The 14,833-nt window shown below is 40.8% G+C and overlaps 1 protein-coding gene across 3 annotated transcripts in view; it reads right to left on the reverse strand.

Annotated features, from left to right (window-relative positions):
* The window catches only part of TNKS (tankyrase), a 113,211-nt gene that overhangs the window by 87,445 nt on the left and 10,933 nt on the right, over window positions 1-14,833 (reverse strand). For all 3 annotated transcript variants that reach the window (XM_046939853.1, XM_046939854.1, NM_204340.2), the window contains one exon: window positions 14,124-14,348. In XM_046939853.1, the coding sequence (XP_046795809.1) occupies window positions 14,124-14,348 (225 nt within the window). The remainder of the gene's footprint in view (window positions 1-14,123; window positions 14,349-14,833) is intronic.

A 14,833-nucleotide genomic window follows, 5' to 3' on the forward strand; every position in this document is an offset into this window, starting at 1 on the left:
TGGAGGGAAAGGGATGCCATCCAGAGGGATCCTGGACAGGCTCAAGAGATGCACCCTTGAGAAGCTTGAAGTTCAACATGGCCAAGGGCAAGGTCCTGCACCTGCGTCACGGCAATCCCAGACGCAAATACAGGCTGGGTAATGAATAGATTAAGAGCAGCTGTAGGGAGAAATACTTTGAGACACTGGTAAACAAAAAGCTGGCCAGCTACGTGTGCTTGCAGCCCAGAAGGCCAACAGTAACCTGGGCTGCATCAAAGGAGAGGTAACAACAGGCCAAAGGAGGTGACTGATTCCCTCTACTCTGCCCTTGTGAGTCCCATATGGGGCACTGTGTCCAGATTTGGGGCACCCAGTATAGTAGGGATGTGGAGCTGTTGGACTGCGTCCAGAGGATGGCCACAAAGATGATCAGAGGGCTGGAGTATCTCCCCTACAAAGGCAGGCTGAGGGAGGTAGGCTCAGCTCATTTAACCTGGAACAGAGAAGGCTTCAGGGAAAACTCATTGAGGCCTTCCAGTACCTCAAGAGAGCTTATACATATGGGGGAGACTGACTTTTTACACGGGCAGATAGTGACAGGACAAGGGCGAATGGTTTTAATTTAACAGGAGCAATTTAAATCAGATATTAAAAGTAAACTCTGTACTCAGAGGATGGTGAGGCACTGCACAGGTTGCCCAAAGAAGCTGTGGATGACCCATCCCCAGACGTGTTCAAGGCCAGGTTGGATGGGGACCCAAGCAACCCTGCCCACAGCAGTAAGGTTGGAACATCAGGCTTTTCAGAGAGGAACATCTGAGATTTGATCGGAGTCTGGAGGTTTGAATTGGCATACAAAGCAAAGCTGAGGCAGGTTAAGGTACAAGAATGACAATCTCAAAATGAGAGGTAACAAGGTTAAGGGAATCTACAATTTCTTGAGCCAGACGCTAAAACAAGCAGAGTTGCAAGTCTATCAATTCCTTTGTCTTGTGCAAGCCAACAAAGAATACCTTCCTGCTACTTCTCCTGGCACAGAAAGATAACAACTTGCTGCTCCTTCAGCTACTCTCTTGGCCCAAATGGCCAAGAATTATGCAGTATACTTAAAGTGTCTGGTCATGCTAATGAACTCCAGAGAGCTTTGGTATGGCTTAACAACATACAATTTTCACGTCAGGTTTTTAATGCTTTTAAAAAAAATCTAAACACATACATTAAAAATTGACTAAATGTGCTCAAGCTGGATGCCTACAAAACCCCTGACTATCTGTGGAACAAGCACTTGAAAGGGCCAAACTGAGTTCAGAAAAAGAAATTGTCACAACTCCTTTGCAGTAACCATGAGACTTATACTTCTGTTCCTGTAGTCAGTTTTCCCATTGGTCATAACCCTTCTAGCCTCTCTACCAGCCAAGGGTCCTGTCCTATGAACAGCTTCCTTATTCAATTCTACAGACAGATCTACATAATGAATGAAACAGCATCTCAAAAAAATCAGTTACATAAATAAGGACTGAATTAAAATACAGATTAATACAAAAAGCAAACGTGGATCAAAAGCAGTATTATTCTTATCCTATTTGATTTTACCGTTTCCATGCTTCCTCAGCGCATAATCTCACAAGAAGATATCCAAGTGAGCAATATTGTCATCAAGATGAATTAACAAAAGAAATGCAGCATTTGATGTTCAGCCTATTGGCGTAACAGCTGTACTTTTACACTTGGCAAACCACAGGTGGCTTTTAATTGAATGTTCTCCTGCTCACAGAAAACCTTTAGCACTTTAGCCCAATGAAGTCTTTTCTAAGCACAGAGTATTTGAGACCTGGACACAGTGTGTTTCTAAATTTCCTTTTCAATGCACTGGCACTGTATAAAAAGCGTCAAGATAGATCTCCTGTTTGAGAAAAATATTCCCTTTATAATGAAACACAACAGAACAAGCCATTCTAGCCAACTGTAGCTATTTTGGACTTCAAATATTGCACACTGCTTTTAGAGGATGTTTTCTGAGTAGCATTAAAAGGAAAAGTGGCAATAGTTTGAATCAAGAGCTTGCTGTTACCAGGCAAGCATTTGGATTGCGTGTACACAAATTCACTCCCAGAACTTTGTTAATGAGCAGGTTTTGATACGCTGCTTTATTTCCCTTGGACAGAGAAGACACCAGGGTTTGTTGTTTTTCTGCACTGCATGCAGAGCCTTTAGTAATCGAACAATAGTACTTGGCTATCATCGCCTTTTCTATAAACCATATCATGCAGCGTAAAGAAGCTGCTCAATTCACCGAATCTTCATGTTATACATTGATATCAAAGCTCTGTAAGCCTAACTGTAGAACATAATTCTGTACAAAGGTGTTGCACAATCTATTCTTATCCTCATTAAAACTGCTACAATAGTTTTCTTGATTTCCAGTACCACCTGAAATGCTTTAATTACACTGTTATTCCCAGTCAGTACTACAGACAAGGGACAGAGCCTTCCCATCTAAAAAAGAAAATACTTTCAGTATTGCACAGATCATGAACTACAACCACAAATTATTTCAGATACTGCCAACTTGCTCCAGCACGATGAATCCTAAAATTACACACTTGGCCCCCAGCCTCCTGGCACAGCTATTTTGAACTGTGAAGCTAACTGACACTACCTCATTTGGGTCTTAAACAGTAAGTCCACCAAGAACAAACATTTCCATTTCTAGGCCATTTCAACCTTCACATTTTCACCAGGAAAGTACAGCGAAAGTTTCCACTGTTAACTATACAGCAACAAGGGAGAAGTGAGCCTCACAAGAGGAAGGAAAAGAAAAAAGGGAGCTTGTCAAAACACAAGACATTACTTAATCAGATAGCCCTTCCTCCTTCATACTGCCCTAGCTAAAAGTGCACCAAAGGAAAACATGCCTTACTGAAGGCAGGGACACAAATAGAATGGGAATATGATGGGAAAAAAAATCCAATGGCAGGCACGATCAAAGATCAGAATATTTCTGTTACAGTTGTCCAGGGCCAGCATCCACAAAATTCCTTGAGTGTACCCACTGGAACGCTGATGTAAAAGTTCACATTTTATTTCTAGTCAGATGCACGTAAGTACAAAAGAAGGCACATCCAAACTGTGTGACTGTTGGGAATGAAAAAGACAAGAACAGGCAGACCTTCCAGAAGCATCTGCCCTTAAAACTGCCTAGTGTTTTTAGCTGCATTGCCAGAGTCTTCAGCTCCTCATACTTCTGCCAAACAAAACCCCAGTCCTGCTTCATACTGTCTCTTCCCTCCCACTGTACCACTTTGACCCACAGTGCTGTTCTCACAGTCTCTTCCATCTACCCTAGCTCTAACATTCATCTTCTCCCTTTTCAACTTGACTTTCTGAAAAACACCTCTAAAGGTCCTTTCTAAACTAAACTACAGTAGCTTTATCTACTTACTCCCAAAGTATCAAGGTACAGAGAAAATAAATGCCTTAAGAAAAAACCCTCCTTTAGTCTCACAGTATATGCGCATTTGTCTACCACCCTAAAAAAAAAGGATACCTCCAAGTTGCTCAGCTTTTTATTCATCTTAGGTCCCAGGAACATGAAGATGTCAGCACTAGTCCCATACAGGTCACGTTTCCCAGTTATACACAATAGGAAATGTAATGTCCTCACCTATAACCAAGTTCTAAAAATATCAATTTTTATGTATTAATTTTTTACAACCAAGGCTAAATGTCTCCCCCAACTACTTCTATACATAAATCAAAACTTCTCATGTTACAAGAACGTGAATTTCTTGCCTAGAAATTACACTTCTGTGATTCAGACCTAATAACCCTGTTTTGCTAAGTTAGCAGATACATGAGTGTCATTGCAAAGTGACCTAATACAAAACAAAAGCCGTAACATCCCATCCTTAGCTTCATAAAGTTGGACATAAAGGTTAATCCTACTACAATATCCGCCCCCACAGCTGCATCACTGCTCAGCTTCTACTTCAGCGAGCAATTCCAGCCTTGGCTGCATGATAAAAATGCAACTATTCACTAGCCATCAGAACTACAAGGTGAAAACATGACAGGCAATATCACTACAGAGGCTACATACAGCTTGAAAGGTAAGCGCTACAAGTGTCCACTTGATCTATCTATTCCCACAAGCTTGGAACACCACTGCCAGCTTATCTGAGAGGAACAGGAAAAAGTAAAGCAGTCCTATGCTCCTGAACATCCCTGTGTAATAAAAGCCATCGAGGTTGAATCAAGAGAGAATTATGGAGCAGAAAGCAATATGAGTGCTTAAGGATTTACTTAGATGTCAGGGTACAGCAAAGGAGACAACTGGGCATATCTGGGAGTACTGCTGGTAGTTTTCTTGCTAAGAGAAGATGCAAAGCAGGTATCAGTTCAGGGACAGAATAGGAGTGCATTTGGTAGGGAACAAAAGGGCAAACAAAAAAAATACACAGAAGAAGCAAAAAGGAAGAATTAAGTTATGGTGAACAATTAAACCTCCAAGGGAATTCGCAGAGAAATATAATACAAGTCATCACGGGTGCAGGTAAGAGAATAAGAAAAAGCTGTGTAAGACTGCATCTCCAGCAACAAAGGAGTTTGTATACAGTTAACTGCTGAAGACTTCAAAGACCTGCATTAGCACACCTGCTTTGCAGGGTTTTGCTGCTCAGATGGCAAACTGGAATGGACTTCTCCAGGCTGAGAGCTGCTCTGAAACACAGACTTGCTAAACTGAGAACTTACATTCAGCTCGTCTCAGCATCCTGGGACAAATGGGCTGCGCAGAGCGCTGCTTGATTTCAGAGGGAAAAAGGAAGGTGCCCACACCAACCTGCAGGGGCAAAAAGGTATATCTCTAGCAGGATAAGAACAAACAACACTCCAAGACGGGAGGGCAGGAAAGCCTTCACCACCTCCTGTCGCACCTCTCTACAGTGTAAAATTGTAAAGCAGACTCCTGCAAAACAGTACTATCACAGGTTACAGTTCCACGTAGCCTACGTTGGCAGCAACCATCCTCAGCCCTGTGCTGCCCACACTCCCTTCAGTGGCTGCAAATGTTTGGCCTAGCGAAGAGAAATATTAGGAAAGTGATAAAGTGATCTCTTGCCCAGTCCAGTTCATTTTGCAATTACGTGATGTAGTTCAGTTGGCAAAAGAAAGGACAGTAGAACAATAGCCAGTGACAGGAGTTGAAAGGAATCATTTCACTGTTAGCAACAATTCCCACAGAGAGCATATCCAGCATTACCAGACAAGGACCTGGTGGGTCAATGCTGCCTCCAAGCACTTGCAGCCGTTTGCTTTCCTTTCTGCCCTTGCTCATGGCATCCCACCTTGCCAGTACCCTAGACAATGGTTGTACAGCCAATGAATCACCTTGTTGGCTTTGCTCTTTGTCGGGGTCAGAGAGAGCAAGATACAAATATGCAGGCTGTAGTAGTACAAAGCAGATGAGCAGAATCTTACAAAAGCAACATCAGGCACTGCTACACCAAAACAAAAAGCTGAAAGCAGAAGTAGAAAAGTACTTCCCAACAAAATGGACAGAAACAAGAGTTCTGATAGCAGGAGACTGCAAGAATTAATCCTGCAAGCCAGTTCCTGGAGAAATGCAGCTTTAAAATACATAAAGACACATGGTCTTACATGATCGATTTTAAGTGACAGTAAGCTTTCTAATGAAGGAAGTACAGTACCTCATATTGAGAGTGACCATGAAGCAGAGGAAGCATTATAGACTGATCACAGTCCCCACTGCCTTGTGCTGCTGAGGAGGAGGGCACAGAAGAGTGAATAGGAGGGAAGGTGTTTGTTTTGCTTTTAGTTCTCACTGCTCTAGTCTGTTAGCAATAGGCAATAGATTACATTAATCTCCCTATGCCAACTCTGTTTTTCCCATGACAGTACTTGTCAGAGGATCTCCCTGTCCTTATCACAACCCTTAATTTTTATTTTCCCCATCATTTATTTACGGTAGAGGAATAAGAGAGACAGATATGGTGGAGCTTCACCAATTGACAGTGTGAAACCATGACATCTGCTTGCACATTTCCATTACCTTGTCACTAGATTAGCAATAGGTGCAGCTGATGTCAGCATTAACATACACAAGGAGAATCAACAAATAGACAGATTAAAACATGGCTCCTTGCAGAGATACTTCTTTCTTCATGGCCAAAACAACCATCCAGTCCATAAGGAACAAGAGCTAATCACACCTCACCTCCCTTTCTTGACAAAGGTCTGCTCTTCAAAAGGCAGTCTTCTCACGTATGCATATGGTGCAAAAATTGAATCAGTTCCTAAGGTAACAGGATGCAATTAGCAAACCTGCAGCTACCAAATGGAGCAGAGGCCCAGAGAAACCAAAGATGTAAACTATGTCTAGAGGTCAGACTTCCAGCTTTGATAAATACACCACAGCAGTGGGCTCCAAGGCAGCAACAAGAAGAGCACCAACGATTGACAGGAACAAGGTCTCCAAATACTTTTTTCATTTAACTTTTCTGCTTGTTTTGGGGTTGGTTTTTCTGGGGGGAGGGGTGTGAGGAACAAGGAAGGATCTAGACAAAACTGAAAATATTAAAAAAGCATCACTTGAAAAGGACTTGGTCCTGTATTTATGTAAGCTCTAATTTTCCATAAAGACAGTTTGTCCCAACCTTCTCAATTTTTTTTGCCCCAGTACTACTTTTAAACTCCATGCTGCCATTTCAGTTTCTTAACTCCTGGCCTGTATGCATACCATAAACTTCACCTCCCAAGGCATGAGAAAATACTCCAGTGTGTTCTGCGATTGCTTGCACTACAGACAAGATGTTTTTTGGTTTTTTTTTTTAATAGAATACACTGATTGATTAGATTGATCTGATATGAGCACTTCAAAGTAAGGTGGGAGAAAAGGGATGTGAACCAGAATAAAAAGTCATAATTGCAAGTTAGAGCTCCCCCAGCAGGAAAAGATGATGTCTTTATAAGGTTCCCTTTGTGAATGCTCGCAACAGTCTCCTGGTAAGTAAGCATGTATTAACACAGATTAGTTTTCTGTACGTAGGAAGCACTACAAAATTGCTCATTGGAATGCAAGTTTTACCTACAAGTGATTAAATATGCACATAGACAGAGAACAAGTAGAAAGTTCTAAGGGCTGTAGGCAGCACAGCAGGCTGATAATATCCTTCTGCCCTGAGAGAATGAGCCAGAGCTGGTAGATTTGCTGTTCACGTGGGCTGAGCATTCAAAGCCTTGATTCTGCCCGGACTTAACGAAGTAGATATTCTTATTTCCTTTTTTGGGTTGAACACTTTACAAGTTAAAATTTTCCACCTCAGCCAACCAAATTAAGCAGAATACTGTCTTCTAAATAGTGACACCAATCTTAGCATCACTGTTGTTCTGGTTTCTGATATTTTGCATCATGTAAGAGATGGCCCCATCAGGCCAGAAATCTTCCCTGAAGCATTCAAGTTGGGTAGTGCAAAGGAAGCCTTGGGATTACAATGGTGAACCTGCATAGAGTTCCAGGAGATCCATGTTAAAGGTAATACATCTTTGAGCTAACCAAGCAACACGAGATCATACACTTACGGTCTTTTATTTATTTTTATTTATTTAATCCAGCTTACTTGCACCCACACATAGGCACTCCTTTTCCACAGGATCAGAACGGTGAGATTGGTAGGGACCTCTGGGTCCATACAGTCCAACTCCTACACCAGCAGGGACACCCAGAGCAAAGTGCACAAGATCACATCCAAGCATCTATTGAATATCCTCAAGGATGGAGATTCTATGACCTCTCCAGGCAATCTGTGCCAGAGCTTGGTCACCCTTAGACTTAGAAACTGTTTATGCACGTTCAGGAGAACTCTCCTACATTTTAATTTGTTTCACTGCACAATGGGGTTTAGGAGCCACATTCAGGTGTGCTCATTTGAAACACTTATGTTAATAAGCACATAATATGGCACAGAAAAGTCTTTAACCAAAAGAGCTTTTTAAAAATATATTTTTCTACATTAGTCTTTGAAAACATTTAGGACGTTTATTTGATGGTACAGCTGAATCCCCAGCATGTCACAAAAAAGTTAAAGCTCCTTTACATAGCTTCAGAAGAATTGTTTGCAAGGAGTTTCTAAGCGTTTGTTTTAGCATAATACTTAATGAAAAGCTAAAAGCCTTAACAGCTGCCCTAATGGCTGAGTAAATGATGGGGTTTTTTCATCTATATCCGAAGCTGAAAGCCACTTTAAGGACAAGTCTTCATTGGTTGGCCCCAACTTCACTTCTCTGAACAAATTCACCTTTCTTCTTCAAGTTTTATTCAAATAAATGTCAGCTGCAATCCTGATATCCCACTTGACAGATTGGGAACCCTGCTTTCAGTGTCCTTGAAAAGCAAGAGCACCAAGGCAAATCAGGCCAACAAGCAGCATTACAAGAGGAAAAAGAACAGAGGAGAGTTAAGACAAAGACTAATTTCAGTCTCCTTCTGCATATGCTAACCACTTCTTTCACGTGAAGTTTTGAGGGGAAAAAAGACCTTGCAAGTCAAGTGATACACTACATGTGGAGTTGGCTATGTGGCTATCAGAATTCATTATCTCCCAGTGTGTTACACTGAAAGCCTCCTCACTGCTTCTTGGGTTTAAAAATGTCTTCGAACCTGTCCTATAGGACTACTATCATATTAAACAAAAAGGGTACATGCACAAACAAAATCAAGTTCTTTTTAGCATTTAATAGATATAAATCCTAGCAGTAGCTCAAAACCCACCCTTCAGTGAGGTGAAGTCCATGAGGAAAAAAAAATAAGCCACCCTACTTCAAGAGTATTTCCTTTTCCACAGTCCCCATCAAGGGTGATGCCAATAGGACCTGACCCTCAGAGTCTACCAAGCACTGAACTGAAAGAGAAGCATAACGTGTAAGAAACCTTCAAGAACAGCTTTATGAGTAACCACAACGCTCTACCTCAACCTTCTTCAAAAGAAGTAGCTTTGTGCTGGAGGTATCTTGAGCTAACAACTTGTACCAAGCACAGTGAACAACAAAGAACTTCATGTGAATTGACTGAAAATACTGCGCTATGTGAACCAAAAGGTCGATTTTAGAGCAGGAGTACTGTCTCTAACAACAGCCAGGAGAGGATACCTAGAAAGAAGTATGTTAAAAACAGGCTAAGAACTTGCAATGTCTTTACAGATATCACTGAAGTTTTCAACAACATTTCACTTGGGGATGATACTTAGACACCAAACACAGTAACATTTTGATATTATGAGCTGAAACTCTTCTCAAGAAGCCCCAACTTCTGCATATTTTGCATAAAACCTGCACACTGTCTCATTTTGTTCAATTAGCGTTAGTTCATAGTGTAGTTACCAAATATTTAAGAAGTGAAAGTACAAGAAATCTTAGAGATACTAAACTGGTCAGTGCACGAAGTTATGGCTAAAGCTACAAGCTGGCCAGAAGATTCAGCTGCTCTCAAAAAAACTGTTTCTGAAGCAAACCTCAGGAAGTTAAGAATACACCAAGTTCAAACAGATGCTGAACAAGCCACTAGCAAGCAGTACCACAAATATCACTCCTAGAAACCTTTGCCTCCTACTGTCTTTGACCACGTTATTACATAAAACAGTTGCATCACTTTCTGTTCTTAAAGGATAGAGAGTTTATACCCATTTGTATTCCAATCCCAGAGCAGCTTTCCACCATGCCTTGCTACACAGGGCAGTACTCATTTTATTCTTTTTAGCAATAGGTCTTCAACAAGAAAATATTCTACACTGTCAAAATCCCTCAGCCTATCACCTAAACATCACAGCCATTGCAGATACCACTGCAAGGAACTGTCCATGTAGATGAGTTGAGTGGATTCCTCTTTTAGGTTGCACCATCCTTACATCACTCCAACCAAGAAAATAAAAAGAAATTTTTGCAGCCACTTCCTCTTGGCTCCCTCTCTTATCATTTGAAATTCTATCTTTTAAGCTTTGCTACTTGCAGTAGAAAAAGCAATACAGTAACTGTAGGGTCAGTGACTGTTCATGTTAAGGACACTGGAAAGACAACTGACTAGCCTCACCCTAAATAATGGATGGAAGTTCAGTACTCAACGATTACAGTAAAGACAAGGGCACACTGCCTATTCGAGACCAAGGAATTGCTCTGCCCGCTTAGACATTGTATCATACCAAACCATTAAGAATACACAGCAGCACAAACAGCAGGATTCACATCAGACACCTCAGCCTTTCCCAGAAAGGAACAGCATTATCCAAGAAACATGGTGTTTGTGTAAGCATGGAAAAATAAGGATTTACTGCAATACAGGAATCTACAGTCATCGTGAGTATTACCTGCATACGAGACTAAAGCAAAGAACAGAACAAGAGGTAAGCACTCAGTATTTTCAGTAGGCTTCAATCACACAAAATGCATTTTCTGAACTTGCTTTATGCTGGGGAAAAAGCAAATCATTAAAGAGGCAGCTGCCATTGTTTATTATATGACAAGTATTTAACTGCCCACACATTCTACAAGCAAAACCCTTTATGTTCTATAGTCATACTTTAATCCATGCTTTCCATTAGATTTGGAAGAGATCCAGGAGCTCTGCTAGACCGGGCCACTTCTACAGCTTAACAGCTACACACTTATCTATTGTTTTCAAACCACATATGAACTGCATTAAGGCCTCATGGCTCCTCTGAGAAGCTAAAAGCAGAGATTCCTACAGTAATCTGAAGTATAATCCCATAAAATTAAGTATTCCTGCACAATATTTAGAAAGCTGTCATAAACTGGTAGCAGACACCTGAAAGCAAGCAGTCAGTGCCTGCCAGAGCAGCATCTGCTCCATTACCTGACCTGTGTAATATGAAACTGCTTCTTCCTTTCTTCCACCTTCCTTCCCTGTTTGCTAAAAGTTAACATTAGAAGACCTTACTTCCGACAAATACATTACTATAAACTTCAGACATTACTGTACTGTACTCTTTGATGCAAGTAACCAGACTTCAATTTAATCATTATTTGTAAAGAAGTATCACAAAGTAAGTAAAGTGGCTTATTGTCCTCCATAGATTGCCTTGTGCCCAGCAGACAAATGAGGGAAGAGACTCCTTTACTTGATGCCTGAATTCTAGGAAAAAGGAAAAAAAACAACTGGGGAAGTCTAAAACCCATACATAAGCTGCAACACATTAACAGTGGCAGGACACTACCAACTTGCTGCCCACAATCCATAGGTTTCAAGGCTCCTCATAGTTCAAGACTGGCACAAAGCTATGCAAGAGGAGGTAAGGATTAAATATGAGGAAAAAATATTTTAATTATGAGGGTGGTTAAACACTGGTATGGGCTCAGAACTCAACAGGTATTTAGATAATGCCCTCAACAATAAGCTTCAGCTTCTGGTTAGCCCTGAAGAGCTCTCAAGCAGTTGGACTGTATCTTTATTGGTCCCTTCCAACTGAAGGACCCTAAAAGCCATATTAAGAAGCTTTTATAGTTCTGTTGTATTTTTGGTGTGTGACTCCCTTTCCCCCAAATGCCACCAACTCCTCATTCTTAAAAAAAATTAAAAGATAAAAATACAAGACTGTTCAACAGGATGAAGGCCAAATTTTTCAGCTTGGAAAAAGAAACGTCCTCCACATATCTTTCTTGATTTATGTGTTTTTCTTTCCTCAGACAAGTAGAAATGAGTGTTCCTCATTTCTCACAAAAGTCTGAAAGGGTTTGCAATAAATGTCAATCAGTTTTGTTTTTTTTTTTTAAGGCAGTTTTGGTTTTTTAGCAGTAACACAATTCAATTGTAACATTACATTGCTACAGAACACCTTTGAAGCCTAAAGTCTGGTAGTACTAAGTAGTTACTAGATCCATCTCTCCAAAATTACCTATCAGTGGCTGTGCAACATCACCTGGATTCAGTCTCTGCTTTTCTAAGTTCCTAAACTGTTGATCGCCATGAGAAATAAGTGTACACTCAAGCTACAGTCCCGGAGCATCTGCTACACATCACCGTAGAAAAGCGAGCCACATGAATCCTTGTTAAGAGCCCAGCACAGAGTTTTAGGTGAAGTGCATCATCCTTTCTCCCCTACCTGTCCTACAGAACGGTCATTAACCTCACTTTGCAAAGAGTGTTTGGAGAAATGCTGCAAAGTTCTTCATTTGCCAATTACCCTGTGAGTAAACAAAACCACTATCCTATGACAGCAGATATAGCATGTAGGGACATGGTTTAGTAGCGGACTTGACAGTGTTAGGTTGATAGTTGGACTTTGTGATCTTAAGAGTCTTTTCCAACCTCAATGATTCTATGAGTCTAATATTAAATCAGTACCAGAAGCACAAGAAACCACAGTGCTGTCATTCGCTCTCTTCCAGTTTGGATTCTAGAGAATTCTGCACATACTTCAAGTTTTAACCAGTTTATGACATTTCCCATTACCACACAAGCTTTCAAGTGGCAGCAGTCTAACCTCAGCTTGTAAGGCTGACCATTAATAGTACTTCTAGCACAAACATATACACACTCTTACAAGGCTAGTGCTAGTCAAAAGCATATTCTACATAGTCCTACTGCAATCATCATCTAGTCTCTGCTGGTCCTCCCACCGCTTCTGTACCTCAAGTTTTCCTCCAAAGAACTGCTATTCATGAACATGCCACACCCCTGCACTCTGTTCAATTATCACTTTATCCCTTTTTGACCTGCAAAGAGGCCAAGGGAACAGTATTCTATGCTAGTGAATGATAAACAACAGATGCAGACTAAGGTGGCACAGAAAAAGGTGAGAAAATAAATTGCACAATTATCCCACTGCATCATTTGGAAGGTGCTGAGAGATAGACAAAGATATGGCTAGATGATTAATTCCTATGGAGTCTACTGCTTTTCAGGCAGATACTTAAGTTCAGTAATAAATTCCACATTACACTGAGATTTCCAGAGGATATTCTTCAATTAAAGGCTTTTTAAAAAACATACCTCACTTGTTTAAAAAGGAATACTAAGAACGTAATTTTAACAGGCCAATTTCTTCCTTCATATCAATTGCAACAGTCTACACTTCAGGTGTAAACAGTATTACTGTACAACATACTCCACAAAGCTATTCAAGTATTCATTCCTGGTATTCATGCCCTAAGTAGTCACTGTTCATTATTCCTGCATATACCCTGTTCCTTCAGAGGGCCTTTTGAGATAAAGGCTGAAGACCTTAATATAAAAATTATATATAAAGCCATTAAGGAGAAACAGGATCATGCCAACTAGCTGGCCCACTTAATATAAATTGTAAGCAAACTCAATACAAAAAAGAAACCGACTCAGAGGATGGTGAGGCACTATCTGTCCAAGAGAAGCCGTGATACCCCATCCATGGTGGTGTTCAAGGCCAGGATGAATGGGGCCCTGGGAAGCCTGATCCACAGCAGGGGGTTGGAACAGTATGGGCCTTAAGCTCCCTTCCAACTTAACCCATTTTATGAAAATAAAAATAGAGGTTTTGATTCATAAAAAAAAAAAAGGAAGTAATACTAAATACATTGAGGGGAAAAAACACCACAAAAGTTAACGACATCTTGACTGAAAAGCCCTTTATATGGTCTAGATACATTTAAAATGATTGAAGTGTTCAATTTTATTTGAAACTGCTTTTGCTCCAGGCTACAGCACACACTGAAGATATATAACCACTGTAAGCAGTGAGGTCCTAACTTATATTTGAAAGCTCCAAAGGACAAACATTTCTCCATATCGTACAGAATAAAAGGTTAACCATCTTTCTAACCACTAAGACAACATACAGAGCAGCCTGAAAAGCAAAGACATTACCAGGGTGCAGGGAGACTTCCACATTCAGGTTCTGAAGACCCTAATTTAGCAGTAGGAGACCTGACAAACCCGCTCTATATTCATTTGCCAGATGAAAGTTCAGCAAAGGTTGAACTGTACAACATGAAAGAGTTAGTCCTGAAGAATTACCACTATACCTATATGATGGTTTAAAAAAAAACCCACTGTCTTCTATTTCACATTCAGCATATTAACAGTTTTAAGGGCACAAAACACATATCTGGTGAAGTTTCAATAAGTGACAGAGACTTACCAATACACACATCTATCTTCCCCTTGATAGCAGCCTCGTGCAAAGGAGTGTAGTTCCAATTGTCTCTAGCATTAGGGTCTGCACCTTGGCACAGTAACAGACTAACCACTTCAGCATGACCAAAGGAGCAGGCATTGTGAAGGGGTATCAGCCCTCCGTCATCACGAGCATGAACGTTGGCTCCTGTCTGTAGCAAGTGCTCGACAACATCTTTCCTTCCAAACCCTGTAAGAGAACATATTGCTGTTCAATTGCTTTGCAAAAAGAAAAATGACAATATTTAAAACAAGCTGTTCACTCTTACTTCAGTGCACAAATACCAGTAACATTATAGACATTCACCCCCTACCTTGTTTTACTTTGCCGTAAGGAGAAGTTACATTCACCTGCTCAAATGACAGTTGGAAGATTCACTTAGGGTTGTAAGGGGATGCATTATAATCAAAGTCTGAGTACCATTACCTCATGTAAAAGTTCTACAATAGTCTTGCCAATCTTTCAAGAAAAACTTATGTTTTACAAACATACTATAATCACAAAATCATTTGAGTTGGGAGGAACCCTTGAAGGCCAACTGGTCCAACTCTCTTGCAGTTAACAGGGACAATGACAGCTACATCAGTTTGCTCACAGCCCTGTCCAGCCTGACCTTGAGCATCTCCAGAGACACAGCATCCACCACCTCTGGGCAACCTGTGCCAGTGCTTCAC

Source organism: Gallus gallus, chromosome 4 (genome assembly GCF_016699485.2).
Source record: "Gallus gallus isolate bGalGal1 chromosome 4, bGalGal1.mat.broiler.GRCg7b, whole genome shotgun sequence".
Classification (NCBI taxonomy): domain Eukaryota; kingdom Metazoa; phylum Chordata; class Aves; order Galliformes; family Phasianidae; genus Gallus; species Gallus gallus.